Raw genomic sequence first — 13,620 nt, forward strand, 5'->3', positions numbered from 1 at the left:
ATGCCTGGCATGATTCTTAAGCCATTCAATCCTTAGAATATCCCTATGATGTAGGTATTATTGTTATTCCCCTTGTTACACAGGGGCTTCCAGGGTGGCTCACAGGGTAAAGAATCTGCCTGCAATGCAAGAGACCTGGTTCAATCCCTGTGTTGGGAAGATCCCCTGGGGCAGGGGATGGCTACCCACTCCAGTATTCTTGCCTGGAGAATTCCATGGACAGAGGAGCCTGGCGGGCTACAGTCCACAGGGTCACAAAGAGTCAGACACGACTGAGCGACTTACACTTTCCCTTGTATGGCTTCCCAGGTGGCGCCAGCTGTAAAGAACCCACCTGCCAATGCAGGAGACATAAGGACACAGGTTTGATACCTGGGTCAGGAAGGTCCCCTTGAGGAGGGCATAACAACCCACTCTATATTCTGAGGCCAGAAGGGTTAAGTGCCCTGCTCCTTAAGTGGCAGCATTAGGATTTACGTTCAGGCCCATCTGACTCCGGGACCCTATTGTCTTCCTCTGATTTCCTCTTCCTGATAAGCGGGCATTTGCGGTGTCAAATAAGGGGCATTTATTTGACGAACCATTTGGCCAGAACCCTCTGGTTTCCCATAGTGGACAAGAGCTCTGGAAGGATGAGAACCCAGAGGGTATGAGGGTTTCAGGGCAGGATCAGAATCCACAGGGGCACATTCCAACAACTTGGGAACATCCCAGCTCAACATTTACTCAGCATGGGAAGTCCCTATTTAAAATTTCCATACTAAGGTTGAATCTAATCAACATGGTTCTAAACCACAAAAATCTGGCCTCTTCCTAACAAAAATCTGTTAGGAAAAGAAAAGTAGCAGCTAGACCAGGACGCGACATAAAGAAAGAGAGAAGCCTTAAGACTGAGCTTCAGTCTCCTGAATACATCTTGAGCTTCCCAGCCGTCACACCTTCCCCCTGCATCCAGCATCCTGCCTTCAGTGTCCACCCCTCCTCACCCCTCATCAAATCTTATCCATCTCAGCTGAAACCCTGACCTCCCCTGCCCAAAGGTGTGTCTTCTCAAGACTATGGCAACACATTGTCCCCACCTCCCCAGCAGTTAGCCCAGTGCTGAATCTCCTGGGTCCATCTCACCTCCCAACTAGACAGTGAGCTCCTTGGGTGCAGAGCCCATGTTTCCTGCCTCTCTCCGTCTCTCCTTAGGACTCAGCAGCAAGATGCATGCCCACACCACCCCCACCTCCCACTCCCCCCAAAACCCACTTGAGTTTTCAGCCCAAGCAGACCTCGCCAGGTTGTCCTCTGTGCATTTACACATGCTGTTCCTCATGCACAGATGCCTTTGCTTCCCCGTCTCTGCCAACCCAAATCCTACCCGGTCCACCAGGCCTGCGTGATACAGCCCAAACAGCAATTTGCAATTCAAAGAGACCTGCATTTAAATCCTGACTCTGCCACCTTCTGGCGGTTTGACCCAGACAAGTGATTCTCCTCTCTGCATCTGTTTCCTTGTTTGTAAGATGAAGAGTTGATTAACAGCTCAATGGCAACCCACTCCAGTACTCTTGCCTGGAAAATCCCATGGATGGAGGAGCCTGGTGGGCTGCAGTCCATGAGGTCGCTAAGAGTCGGACATGACTGAGCGACTTCACTTTCACTTTTCACTTTCATGCATTGGAGGAGGAAATGGCAACCCACTCCAGTGTTCTTGCCTGGAGAATCCCAGGGACGGGGGAGGCTGGTGGGCTGCCGTCTGTGGGGTCGCACAGAGTCGGACACGACTGAAGCGACTTAGCAGCAGCAGCAACAGCAGCACGCAGGGCTGTAGTTAAATTTAATGAGGGAAGGTCACAAAGAACATCATGCAAGTCAATGGACTTGAAAGCATAAATGAAATGGACACATTCCTAGACAAGACACATTCCTTTTTCAAGACACTAAAAGTGTCTTGAAAAAATAGAAAGCTTGAAGAGGAGCTCTTTCTTCCTTTAAATAAATTGAATTAAAAGTTTTAAATGTTTCCATAAAGAAAACAAAAGAAAAGGACTCTTGGTTTCACAGATGAATTCCACCCAACTTTCAGGGAGTTGGAGCCAACAACTCCAATCTTCTGTGATAAGGAAAAAAGAGACAAGATCTCCATGCATTTTATAAGATGAGTAGAATCTGGATACCAGAAACCAGACAAAGATAGCACAAAAAAGACAAATTACAGGCCAATCCCACTGGGGAATACAGCTTTAGAATCTTGAACTATATTATACTAAATCCAAGAATTCATAAAAAAATATTACGCATCAGACCAAGTTGAATTTACCCAAGGAATGGAAGGTTATTTTAACATTAGAAAATCTATCAATACAATATTGTAAAGCAATTATCCTCCAATTAAAAATAAATAATTTTTTAAAAAGGGAAAAAAAGGAGAATCTAAAACTGTCACTCACCTCACTAACAAACTAAAGGAAGAAAAATGACATTATGAGTAGCTTCTAAAGAGTCAAACAAATAGACAAATATAACAATACAGAAATAGACTCACAGGCATGGAGAACAAACTAGGGTTTGCCACAAGGGCAGGGGGTAGGAAGAAAGGCAAAATAGATGAAAAGGATTCAGAGGTACAAACTACCAGTTATAAATTGTAAAAGCCACAGGGATGTAATACACAGCACAGAGAATATACCCAATAATATTGTAATAACTTTCTGTGGTGTATAATCTATAAAAATATCAAAGCACTATATTACATACCTGAAACTAACAATGCTGTAAGCCAACTATACAATAAAAAAAGAAAGTTTATCAAGGTGGATGCATATAAGACCAATATCTATCCACACAAAAATCAATTGCATTTCCCTATATGACCAATACTTAGAAATATAATATTCTAAAAATGTACCCCATGTGCGCTGGGAACACTGGACATCCATATGCAAAAGAATGAAGTTGGACCCTTATCTAACATCATACACAAAAAGTAACTCAGAAAGGACTAAAGACCTAAATGTAAGACCTAAACATAAGGCAAAAGCTTCATGACACAAGATTTGGCGAGAATTTCTGGGCTATGATACCAAAGGCATAAGCAAGAAAAGAAAAAAACAGACAAAATGGACAACATCAAAGCGTAAACATTTGTTCATCAAAAGATACGAATCGCAGAGTAAAAAGGCAACCCGCAGAATGGGATAAAAATGTTTGTAAATCATTTATCTGATGAGGATTAATATCCAGAATAAATATAGAACTCCTAAAACTCAACAGCAAAAGGACAAACAGCCCAATTCAAAAATTCTCCAAATAAAGTACACAAACAGCCAATAAACTCATGAAAGGATGCTCAACATCACATCACTCCAGCATGAGGGAAAAGAAAATCGAAACTACGAGATACCATCTCACATCCATGAGGATGGCTGCTATAAATTTTTTTTTTTCTTTAACAGAAAGCAAGTCCTGGCAAGGATGTGGGGAAACGGGAACCCCTGGGCACTACTAGGGGGATGCAGAATGGTGCAGCCACGGCGGAAGACAGTATGGCAGGCCCTCAAAAAATCAAAATAGACCTCCTATATGATCCAGCAATTCCATTTCTGGGTATATACCCAAAAGTACTGAAGGCAAGGACCCAGAGAGATATCTGTATACACCCACCCGCTCCAGTGTTCTTGCCTGAAGAATCCCAGGGACGGGGGAGCCTGGTGGGCTGCCGTCTATGGGGTCGCACAGAGTCGGACACGACTGAATCGACTTAGTAGCAGCAGCAGCAGCATGTTCATAGCAGGCTTCCCTGGTGGCTCAGGCAGTAAAGAATCTGCCTACAGTGCAGGAGACCTGGGTTCCATTCCTGGGTTGGGAAGATCGCCTAGAGAAGGGAATGGCAACCCACTCCAGTATATTCTTGCCTGGAGCATTATTCACAATAGCTAAAACTTGGAAACCACCGAAGTGTCTATCAACAGGCAAATGGGTCAGAAAAGCAAGCATATACATACAACAGAATATTATTCAGCCTTAAAAAGAAAGGCAATTATGGAAGTTCCTTGGTAGCCCGCAGTGGTTAGGACTCTGAGCTTCCACTTCAGGAGGCACAGGTATGACCCCTAGCCAGGGAATTAAGATCCCTCATGCCATGCGGTGCAGCCAAAAACTAAAAGTTAAAAAAATTAATTTTTTCAAAAAGCAATTTTAAAAAAGGCAGTTCTAAAAGATGCTACGACATGGATGAACTCTGAGGACATTATGCTAAGTGAAATAAGCTAGTCCCTAAAGACAAGTACTGAATGATTCCACTTATATGAGATAGTAATCAAAGTCACAGAAAGTAGAATGGTGGTGGCCAGGAACTGAGAAGAGAGGGAACAGGGAGTTTAATGGATGTCGAGTTTCGGTTTTACAAAATGAAAACCAATCCTTAGATTCAATGCACATTCCGCCAACAAAGTTTTCCAAGGAATTTGAAGAGATGATTCTCAAATTTTTAAGGAAAAGAATGAAGGCAAATATATCCAAGACATCCTTGGTGAAGAATAAGGTTGAGAGGGCTTGATGTTTCAGATATCAAGACCTAGATACCTATGGTAATTAGCTAGTTTGGTACTGACACAGGAATCACCAAACTGGCCTATGATAAAGAACAGGGAGCCAAAACATAGCCCATATATATATGGAAATGTGATATATGATACGGGGTGGCTCTGCAAATCAGTGGTGAAAATATGAACTATAATACCTGATGCTGGGACATCATCAGGTATTATGATGATGGTTTTCCGATGGTTTTCAGTTGGTTTTCCCTATAGAAAAAAAATAATTTATATCACATACAAAAATCAACTACAAATGGATAAAGACGTAAAAGTGAAATGCAAAATATTAAAAGTTTTAGAAAAAAGTAAAAAATGTCTTGCAACTTTGCATACAGAAGAATTCATTAAACAAACACAAAAATAGAAATCAAAAAGGAAAAGACTGATGAACTTGACTAAATCTACACAAAAATTTGTTCATCCAAAGACACTATAAATAACCAGTGAAGATGAGCCACAAATTGGGAGAAGATATTTGCAATTCATAAGAGACAAATGAGTCTCATCCTAAATATATAAAGAACTCCTAAAAACCACTAAGAAAGCAACAGAAAACCAAACAGAAAATTAGGTAAAAGACATGAACAGGCATTTTACGGAAGAAGAAACCTGAATGGCCGATGATGATTTGCAAATATGTTCAACTTCATTAGTAATCAGAGAAATGCAAATTAAGACTATAGAGAATTACCATCTTTATACAAACTAGTTTGGCGAAAGTGAAGAAGCCTGGCAAGTTTTGATCTCGATGTGGAGTGATGCAAACTCTTACACCCTGCTGCTAGGAAGGAACACAGGCAAAGACGCTTTGGAAAACAATTTGGCCCTGTCTCAGAAAGCAGAACAAGCACATACTTTATAATCCAGCAGCTCTTATTTCCAGAAGCTGCTGTGCAGGTGCATCTAGAGATTCATTTAAGAACATTCACAGCAGCCTCGTTTGTAATAACAAGAAAACTAGGAACAAATCAAATGCCCGTGGATGGCAGGATGGAGAAATAAATTGTGATATATTCATACAATGGAAAACTATACATCAGAGAAAATAAATGAACTATAGCAAAACATCCACCTGGGTAAATGTTGGAAACATGGTGTTGAGCTGAAAAATAGAGAGCAATTTCATTTTTATCAAGCTCAGAATGAGCGAAATTATAGAATGCACTGTTTGGGGACACATGCACACATGGTAAAAATTACTCCCCAAAAGCCAAGAAAGTTATAAACATAAATTTCAAGGGAATATTTACATCTAAGAGGTAGGTAAGGGCTATGAGAGACGCATTCAGATGACTTTCAAATTCACCAGTGGGCTTCAGCAGTGTTTATTGTATTATTACGACTTCATGATTTTCCTAAATAGTCTATTTCCTTTTGTACAAATCAGCACTAAGTCGAATCAAAAGATGTGTGATGAAGCGATTGATGAGAAGCTCCTAACATATACAGCTGACTCACCCTCCTCTCCCTGCAGGCCAGCCATAGCACTAAATGATGTATATACATTCTCATTTAGTCTCCCAGCAGCACCACCAGCAGAGACAATCTTCCTCCTCATTTTATACACGAGGAAGCAGACAACCAGAGAGGTTAAGCCACTTGCCTCAGGTCACACAGCTCAGGGGACCTGAGATGCAAACCGAGGTCTAACTCCAGAGCACTTCCTTTCACACAGAAGGAAAGAGATGGCTCTGACCCGGCAGCAGCGCTCCCTTCCCTGAGTCTCCAGAACACTTCTCACAATTAACATGGGAACTCACACTCCTTTTAGATGAATCTATGTCTAAGACCTCCATTTTCCTAAAGCTCCTCCAGTGCAAAGATAACACCGGTGCCTTCTCTGTATCCCCAGGGCCTGTGCTGGTACCCAGCAGGATGCTTAGTCCTGTGGTTCGGGGTGTTACAGAATCTGCTGATGGGGGGCTCTGTGCTGTTGGCTCAGGAGTCTGGGGCAGGAGTGCCTGGGGCCCACGAGGAAGGGGCAGGCACTCACCCCGGGGGCTGTAGCCATGGGCGTCCATGAAGGAGAGGCCCAGCCGCTCATCCTCCTGCAGCGTGCTCTGGTCCGTGAAGCTCCGGTCCACAGCGCTCATCATGTGGGTCTTCTCCTGGCGGTAGTTGACGGTGGCTTTGGTCATGTTCACTGGCTTCCTGCAGAGGAGGGTCGATGGGAGACATGGGTGCTCAGCTGGACAGGACAGCACCCAGAGGTGGATGGGGAGACCCGGCAGTCAGGGGCCTTGAGGCCAGGAGCCAGTCTAGAAGCATCTCTGGGTGCTAAAGGGACTCTGGCCCCACCCTTTGCTCACCAGACCCGGAAAGCTGCCTCTTCGCCCAAAAGGGACCGGGCGGGGTCCCTCATGCTGGGCAAGATTGAAGGCAGAAGGAGAAAAGGGTGACAGAGGATGAGATGCTTGCATGGCATCACTGATTCAATGGATATTGGTTTGAGCAAACCCTGGGAGATAGCGAGGGACAGGGAGGCCTGGCATGCTGCAGTCCACGGGGTTGCAAAGAATCAGACACAACTTGGGACCTGAACAACAACAAGGGTTCCTATCCATGGACCTTTGCTGAGAGCGTGCTGCTGTCCATGGGGTCGCAGACACAATCAGACACAACTTGGGACCTGAACAACAAGGGTCCCCATCCATGGACTTTTGCTGAGAGCAAGGGATGGAGCAGTGGTGGCCTCGGGCTGGGATATGCCTCCTAACTCTCACTGGGCCTGAAGGCTCAGAAAATGGGGAGGACAGTCACGCGAGGCCTACTGTTGTGTCACAACAATCACCGCATCCACCACAAGGAAGACGGCTGCCCAGCTCCGGCCCCTGCAGGCCCCACACATAACCTTCCTTCCTCTGGCCTCACCAGGCAGCTGCCCTGGGACCTCTTCCTCCCGCATGGGAAAGCACTGCAATTCTCCTTCAGGCAGAGGGTCTGGCTAGAGCTCGGCCAGTCTCAGTGTCCAGTGTTCAGTGGACACGGAATAAATTCCAATCACGACTTTTTCTTACCCCCAGGAACCCCAGGATGGTCCTCCCACAGGCCACACTAGACTTAAGTAATCCACACAGCATCCATATTCCTGTCGCTGCCCACCAGCCCATCCAGCTGCCGGAAGCTGCAGAGGGAGAAGGCCCAGTCCTTCCCAAGAAGGGGAGCTTCTGGAGAGGACCCTGGGCAGGGACCCCTGCACAGCCCAGGTCTCCAGTCCAGCTTTAGATGTGGATGGTAGTTTGCAACCCCAGGGAACATGGAGGAAAGTAGGAGGAAGAACAGGGATGGGAAGGCAAGGATCAAGGCTCCACGTCTGAGGGGCTGAAACACAAGCAAAGGGAAAGGATGTGGGAACGGCGCTGAGACTGGAAAAGAGCCGGGACCCGATCACAGGGAGGGCTCAAGACCAGAGAACCATTCACCTGCCCAGCCCTACAGCATGCAGGACGCAGGGCAGACCTGAGAGAGGACTTCCAGGTCATGCGGGCTCAGGGACACTGGTCATCGTGGAGATGAAGAGGATAGTGTGGGACTCACTCTCCCAGAGAGACAAACTCCACTCAGCCCTTCCCAGCTCCAGAGCTGCTGGGGGCAGGGGAAGGGACAGGATGACCTCTGGATGCCCCTCCTGCCAGGACGACAATGTGTTTCCTCTGGGAAACACAGGAAAGAGGGCTGTGTGTCCGTGCTGGGGACCAGTGTGGCTATGCACTGCGGTGGGTGTGCCTTTCCCAATCTGAGTCGGCTCAGCGGGCCCAGGTCTCGGACTCCCATCCACCTTCAGGCTCTGGATATCTCCCTCACTCCGGCCCAGGGCAGAGCCAAAGACCCTTTGGGGGCAGATGAGGAGAGGTCTCTGTGGCTGTGACCTTGAGCATCAACATAAGGGAGAATGTGGAGGAGGAAGGGAGGTGAAGAGGGAGACGGGGGTGGGACAAGAGAATTAGGAGGATACAGAGAAGGGAGAGGAGGGAAAAAAGGCATAATGACAAGGAGAGAGGTGGGGAAGGAGACGGGGGGGCGGGGGACAGGTCAGACACCAGCGACCACAGGGACGACAGACAGAGGGCCTCGGACAGAGGACAGCCCGTCAGGCTGGCTGGACCCTGGAGCCCAGGAGGACCCGTCCCGAGAAGATCCTGGCCTAGGAGGCAGTCTGCAGCGGTGAACCACAGGGCTCTGTTCCTGCCCAGGCCTCCTGCTCTACTTGGCAGAAGAACTTCAAACATCAACCAACCAGATCCGCAGACAGAGCCAGGGGGGACACTGCATTGTGGCCTCCAGCCGACCTCAGGGTGCAATCAAGCCGATGCTGTGTAATATGGACAACTCGGAAAAGTTCTGCATTTAGGTTCAAAATTAAGTGTTCTGTGACAACCCAGAGGGGTGGGATGGGGTGGGAGATGGGGACATATGTATACCTATGGCTGATTCATGTTTATGTATGGCAGAAAGCAACACAATACTGTAAAGCAATTATCCTCCAATTAAAAAAATTTTTAAGAATATGAGGGTTCAGGATGGGGAACACATGTATGCCTGTGGCGGATTCATTTTGATATTTGGCAAAACTAATACAATTATGTAAAGTTTAAAAGTAAAATAAAATTTAAAAGAAAAAAAATAATAAATTAGTTTAAAAATAAAAAAAAATAAAAAAAAGAATATGAAAAGATTACAAAAATGTGTGTAACTGAGTCACTTTGCTGTACAGCAGATATTAACACAACATTGTAAATCAACTACACTTCAATAAAATAATGTTTTTGAAAAACAGCTGCAGAGTAGAGGGAGCAGGAGCGCTGCCTTGTTAGGAGCTCAAGGAACAGCTGAGCTGGAGGCGCCACGTGTGTTGACGGGGGTGTGGTTGCTGGAAAAGCCAGTGTGACAATGGGTGATGTCGATGCAAGAAGAGGGTCCAGGGAGGAGGTGAGAGACCACCGTCCTCTGGGCTGGCCTGGGGCCACCTGGGCCTGCTCTGCAAGGAGGGGCAAGCACGGGTGCAGGGGAATGATCTGGAAGGCTTGCAGGGTCAGAGATCCCAGAGGCGGAAAACAGAGCAGCATCGGCAGGCCGTGGAGTTAGACGGGTGCCCGGGCTGCAACCCCGTCTCTGCATGCCCTGTGACTTCTGACAAGTCCTTAACCTCCCTGAGCCTCAGTTTCCTCATCAGTGAAATGGGGCGATCACAGGGCCTCTTCTCGGGGTTATCGTGTGGTTTCTGTGTGAAGAACTGAGCTTAGGGGAGGTGTGCAGGGATCGGTGGGTCTGAGGAGCTGGGCCCAGCTGGAGAACGGCTGGAGGTGCCCTGGGAGCTGCCCTGTCTCTGCCCCCAACATGCATGCGTACACAGGCTGTGGACCCAGAGCAGGACCCTAGCAAGGACCTTCCTGGACGTTAACTGAGGTCTGATTTCGGGAGGTCCCGACCAGCAGGAGTGGCTTGAGACACAAGGGGCTGCCCTGGGGTCAAGAGGACAGGAGGCTCTGGGAGGTCCAATGACTTGTCTGGGGCGGCTCAGAGAGCTGGATCTGAACCTGAGACTTGGCACAGAGCAAGCGCTCATGACCTCCACACAGGAGGATGGCAGGGAGAGGAGGGACAGCAGAGGAGGGAAGCTCAGAGGCAGAGTGGCCGTGGAGGAGGTGCTGACTCCAGGCAGGGTCGGGGCGGGGGGGAGGCGCTCCCCAGGAGGGGCGGGGCCCCCGGGCAGGTGCGCTACTTACGGGTAGTAGGAGTAGGCATAGTGGTTTCTCCTGGCAGCGTGCAAAGAGAACACACAGGTGGGCCACGGTTCGTGCATGAGGTGGGGCCCAGGGCAGCACCGCCAGCGGGAGGGGCCTGGTGCTTTCTCTGCTGGGGACAGGGCTGGCCTGGGACCGAAGGGTCAGAAGGGCCTTCTCTGACCCAAGGGCTGGCCCGGCTCCTTCCAGAACCTTCCCCAAGCCCACTGCTGGAGTGAGAGGAGGTGGGGAAAGGGCTGGGAGGGAAGCAGAGCTTTTACACACATGTGTTCACAAAGAGAAATACACATGCAGACATGTTCATGGATACACACACTCACATAGAAACACATGGACTCACTCATGTACTTACAAACACAGACCTATTACATACATGCAGACACTCAGACACATGTTCTCAAACACACAGATTGACACACAGAGATACCTACAGAGACATATATTCACAAATACACACTCACATAGAAACACATGGACTCGCTCATGTACTTACAAACACAGACCTATGACATACATGCACTCAGACACATGTACTCAAACACACAGAGATACATACATAGACATATATTCACAAACACACACTCACATAGAAGCACAAGGACACACTCATGCACTTACACAGACCTACATGCAGACACTCAGACACCTGTACTCGAACACACACACTGGCACACACAGATACATACACAGACATAAGTTCACAAACACACTCACACACAGATGCCTGCACTCACACACTCGAGGTAACTGTGCAGTCATCCTTGCAGACCACCCCCGGCAGTCCCCATGCCACCCCCCTGCCCCCCGCAGGCTCCACTGCCCCTGAAGGGACAGCCCTCTGCAAGCTGGGAAGAAATGAGCGGCCGGGATGGGGAGGGGGGCTGGACGCCAGGGGGGCCCCCCTCAGCCACCCGGACTGCCCCTGGGTGTGGGGTCCACTAAAGGAGCCGCGTGGCGCCCTCGTGAGCACCCAGAGCACAGCTGGGCCAAGAGCCCTGACGGGACCTCGAGGCACCGGCAGTGGGGTCGTGGGGCAGGTCTGATCCCACCTCCCCGGCGAGGAGCCGGGTCCCAAGAGTCATGTCAGTCCGCGGCTCACAGGGGGTCAGCGAGAGTCCAGACCAGGCCCAAGACCCTGACCCCAGAGCCAGCCCCTCCTGAGGCCCCTTCCAGGCCCGCTCCAGGGTCCTCCACTCACCCGTGCCCACGTCACCCCATCAGCAGGGAGGGGAAGGCAAGGAGAGGGGAGGGGAAGACAGAGGCCCAGCCAGGGCGGGAGAAACATGGTCGCACAGCACGTCTTCCATCCTAGGGACAGAGTGGGGGTCCAGGGCCCTGAGCTGGTCAGAGTGGCCCTGAGGGCAGGGAGATGGGCTGAAGGAGTGGCATTCTTCTGGTCTCAGCTGAACTGTCATAACTTCAAAAGGGCCGATCCTATGGACTCCCCCACAATCACCAACTTCATTAGTTCCCCCTTTACTCTCTCTCTGCCCCTTCACCCTGACACCCTGGTCTTTTCACAATTTGTGCTTTTTTTAGTTTAATGCCAGACTCCCCATGCATAGCCACAAAGCACAAGAGGACCGCATCGTGGTTGCTTTTGCCCACTGGGGATCCCCAGGGCCCAGGACAGTGCCCAGGGAATATGCATTCCCTCAATACAGATTTTATTAAACCGAGTAATCAATAAATGAAGAAAAATAACTAAAAGAACCCCATCTTTATGAGCTTCTATTTTCTCCTCTAAACAAGTGAGGTTAAAAATAATCCCCTCCTGGACAGCAAGCGTGCACCCAGCCCTTCCCTGCCCCTCTGCTTGCTGGGCTGGGGCGCGGGTTCAGGAGGACCCGAGTATCCATAAGTCATACACAGAGCACCCGGGGGACACACAGGCAACAGGACAGAACCTCCTCTGCCTTCATGCAGTTCTCAGTCCAGCAGGGAAGAGAAACACTGAGCAAAGCCTGTGAGTATGTGAGTGAAGGGCAGGGTGGGGTGGGCAGGGTGGGGGGAGTGCTGCAAAGGGAAGTGGGAGGGTCTCTGGAAGCAGAACTAAAGGGTCCAACTGGCCTGGGGCAGCCCAGAGTTCCCAGGGGCAGGTGCATCCAGCCTCACTGTCCAGGGGGCAGGATGAAGAAGCTGAGACCTGCTCCCAGCCACCTCCACCCCACCCCCGGTGCCTCCTTCCTCCAGTAGGGTGCACGGGAGCTCCCTGGGGGCTGCTCGCCCTTAGAAACCTCCTAATCTGTCCATTTCATCCATACCCCAGGCTGAACTGAACACCCCCATCCCTGCCAAAGCTGCTCTGCCCCATGGCACCCACGGTGCAGACTGAGGGAGCCCTCAAGAGCACAGTGAACCCGGAAGGCCAGGTAGGATTCGGGGGAAAGCAGCAAGAGGCTACAGAATGGGACTGAATGGCTTTTAGAGGATCTAAGAAGGGACAGGGCAGAGGCAGGTGGCTACGGGGAAGGGATCCTAGAGGCTTCCAGTAGCAGCTGCATGAAGTGGAGGGCTTCCCAGTGAGGCTCTGGTAGCATCTCTGACCCATCCATCCTCTCTTGGGCCTGGCACTCTCTTTGCTGGGGTGGGTGACCTTCCCTACTTTGCCAGTCTTCCCTCAAGAGTAGATCTGGAGAGACTCAAATACCGCCTGCAATTCCCCGAATCTGACCCCTCCCCTACAGCCCTCTATCTGTGCCACTCCCCACCCCCCAGGGCCTCGCCTCCTATAGGAACTTCTTGTGCCAGCCGTGGTGAGGCCCTTCACATGCCAGGCCACAAGGAGGATGAGCTTTGCGGTCAGGCCTGGGTCCAGTCAGGACCTGCTACTTAAAGTGACATGGGCGAGTCGCTTAATAATAGTTTCCCGACCTGTGAAAAGGAACTTAGATCTGCTTTGTGAGTCAGGATCCAGGAAGGAAAAATTCCCTGATGTCTCCCGAGTGCCGGAACAGCGCCTGGTACACAGTAGGTGATCAGTAACTACGGTTCTAATGGGTGATGTGTGGAGAGCTCTTGGCACAGCATAATACTCATTAAATGACAGTTTAAATGATTTTGCCTCAGGAAGCTTCACAGGGAACAATCAGAGCCTGATGCCCTGAACAGACCATCCCAGCACCCCACTGCTGGCATGCCCCCACCCCGAGACTCTTGGGGAGAGTCTCTTTCCTGCTGGTGCCTGGCCTCAGGCAAGGGGGTCCCTGCCCAGTTCTCCCTCTCTCCCTGGATCCTGCTTATCTGCTCCTGACAGCCCAGAGACCCAGAGCCAACCCACCCACACGTGC

The 13,620-nt window shown here is 49.6% G+C and overlaps 1 protein-coding gene across 4 annotated transcripts in view; it reads right to left on the reverse strand.

Annotated features, from left to right (window-relative positions):
- Positions 1-13,620, reverse strand: part of PTPRU (protein tyrosine phosphatase receptor type U) — an 88,495-nt gene that overhangs the window by 24,929 nt on the left and 49,946 nt on the right. For 2 of the 4 annotated variants that reach the window (XM_024976162.2, NM_001191494.1), the window contains exons 15-16: positions 10,313-10,342; positions 6,580-6,737 (exon numbers count right to left, since the gene is read on the reverse strand). In XM_024976162.2, coding sequence (XP_024831930.1) covers positions 6,580-6,737; positions 10,313-10,342 — 188 coding nt within the window. The remainder of the gene's footprint in view (positions 1-6,579; positions 6,738-10,312; positions 10,343-13,620) is intronic. The other 2 variants (XM_005203219.5, XM_024976169.2) reach the window with 1 other exon arrangement.

This window comes from Bos taurus, chromosome 2 (genome assembly GCF_002263795.3).
Source record: "Bos taurus isolate L1 Dominette 01449 registration number 42190680 breed Hereford chromosome 2, ARS-UCD2.0, whole genome shotgun sequence".
In the NCBI taxonomy this organism is placed as follows: domain Eukaryota; kingdom Metazoa; phylum Chordata; class Mammalia; order Artiodactyla; family Bovidae; genus Bos; species Bos taurus.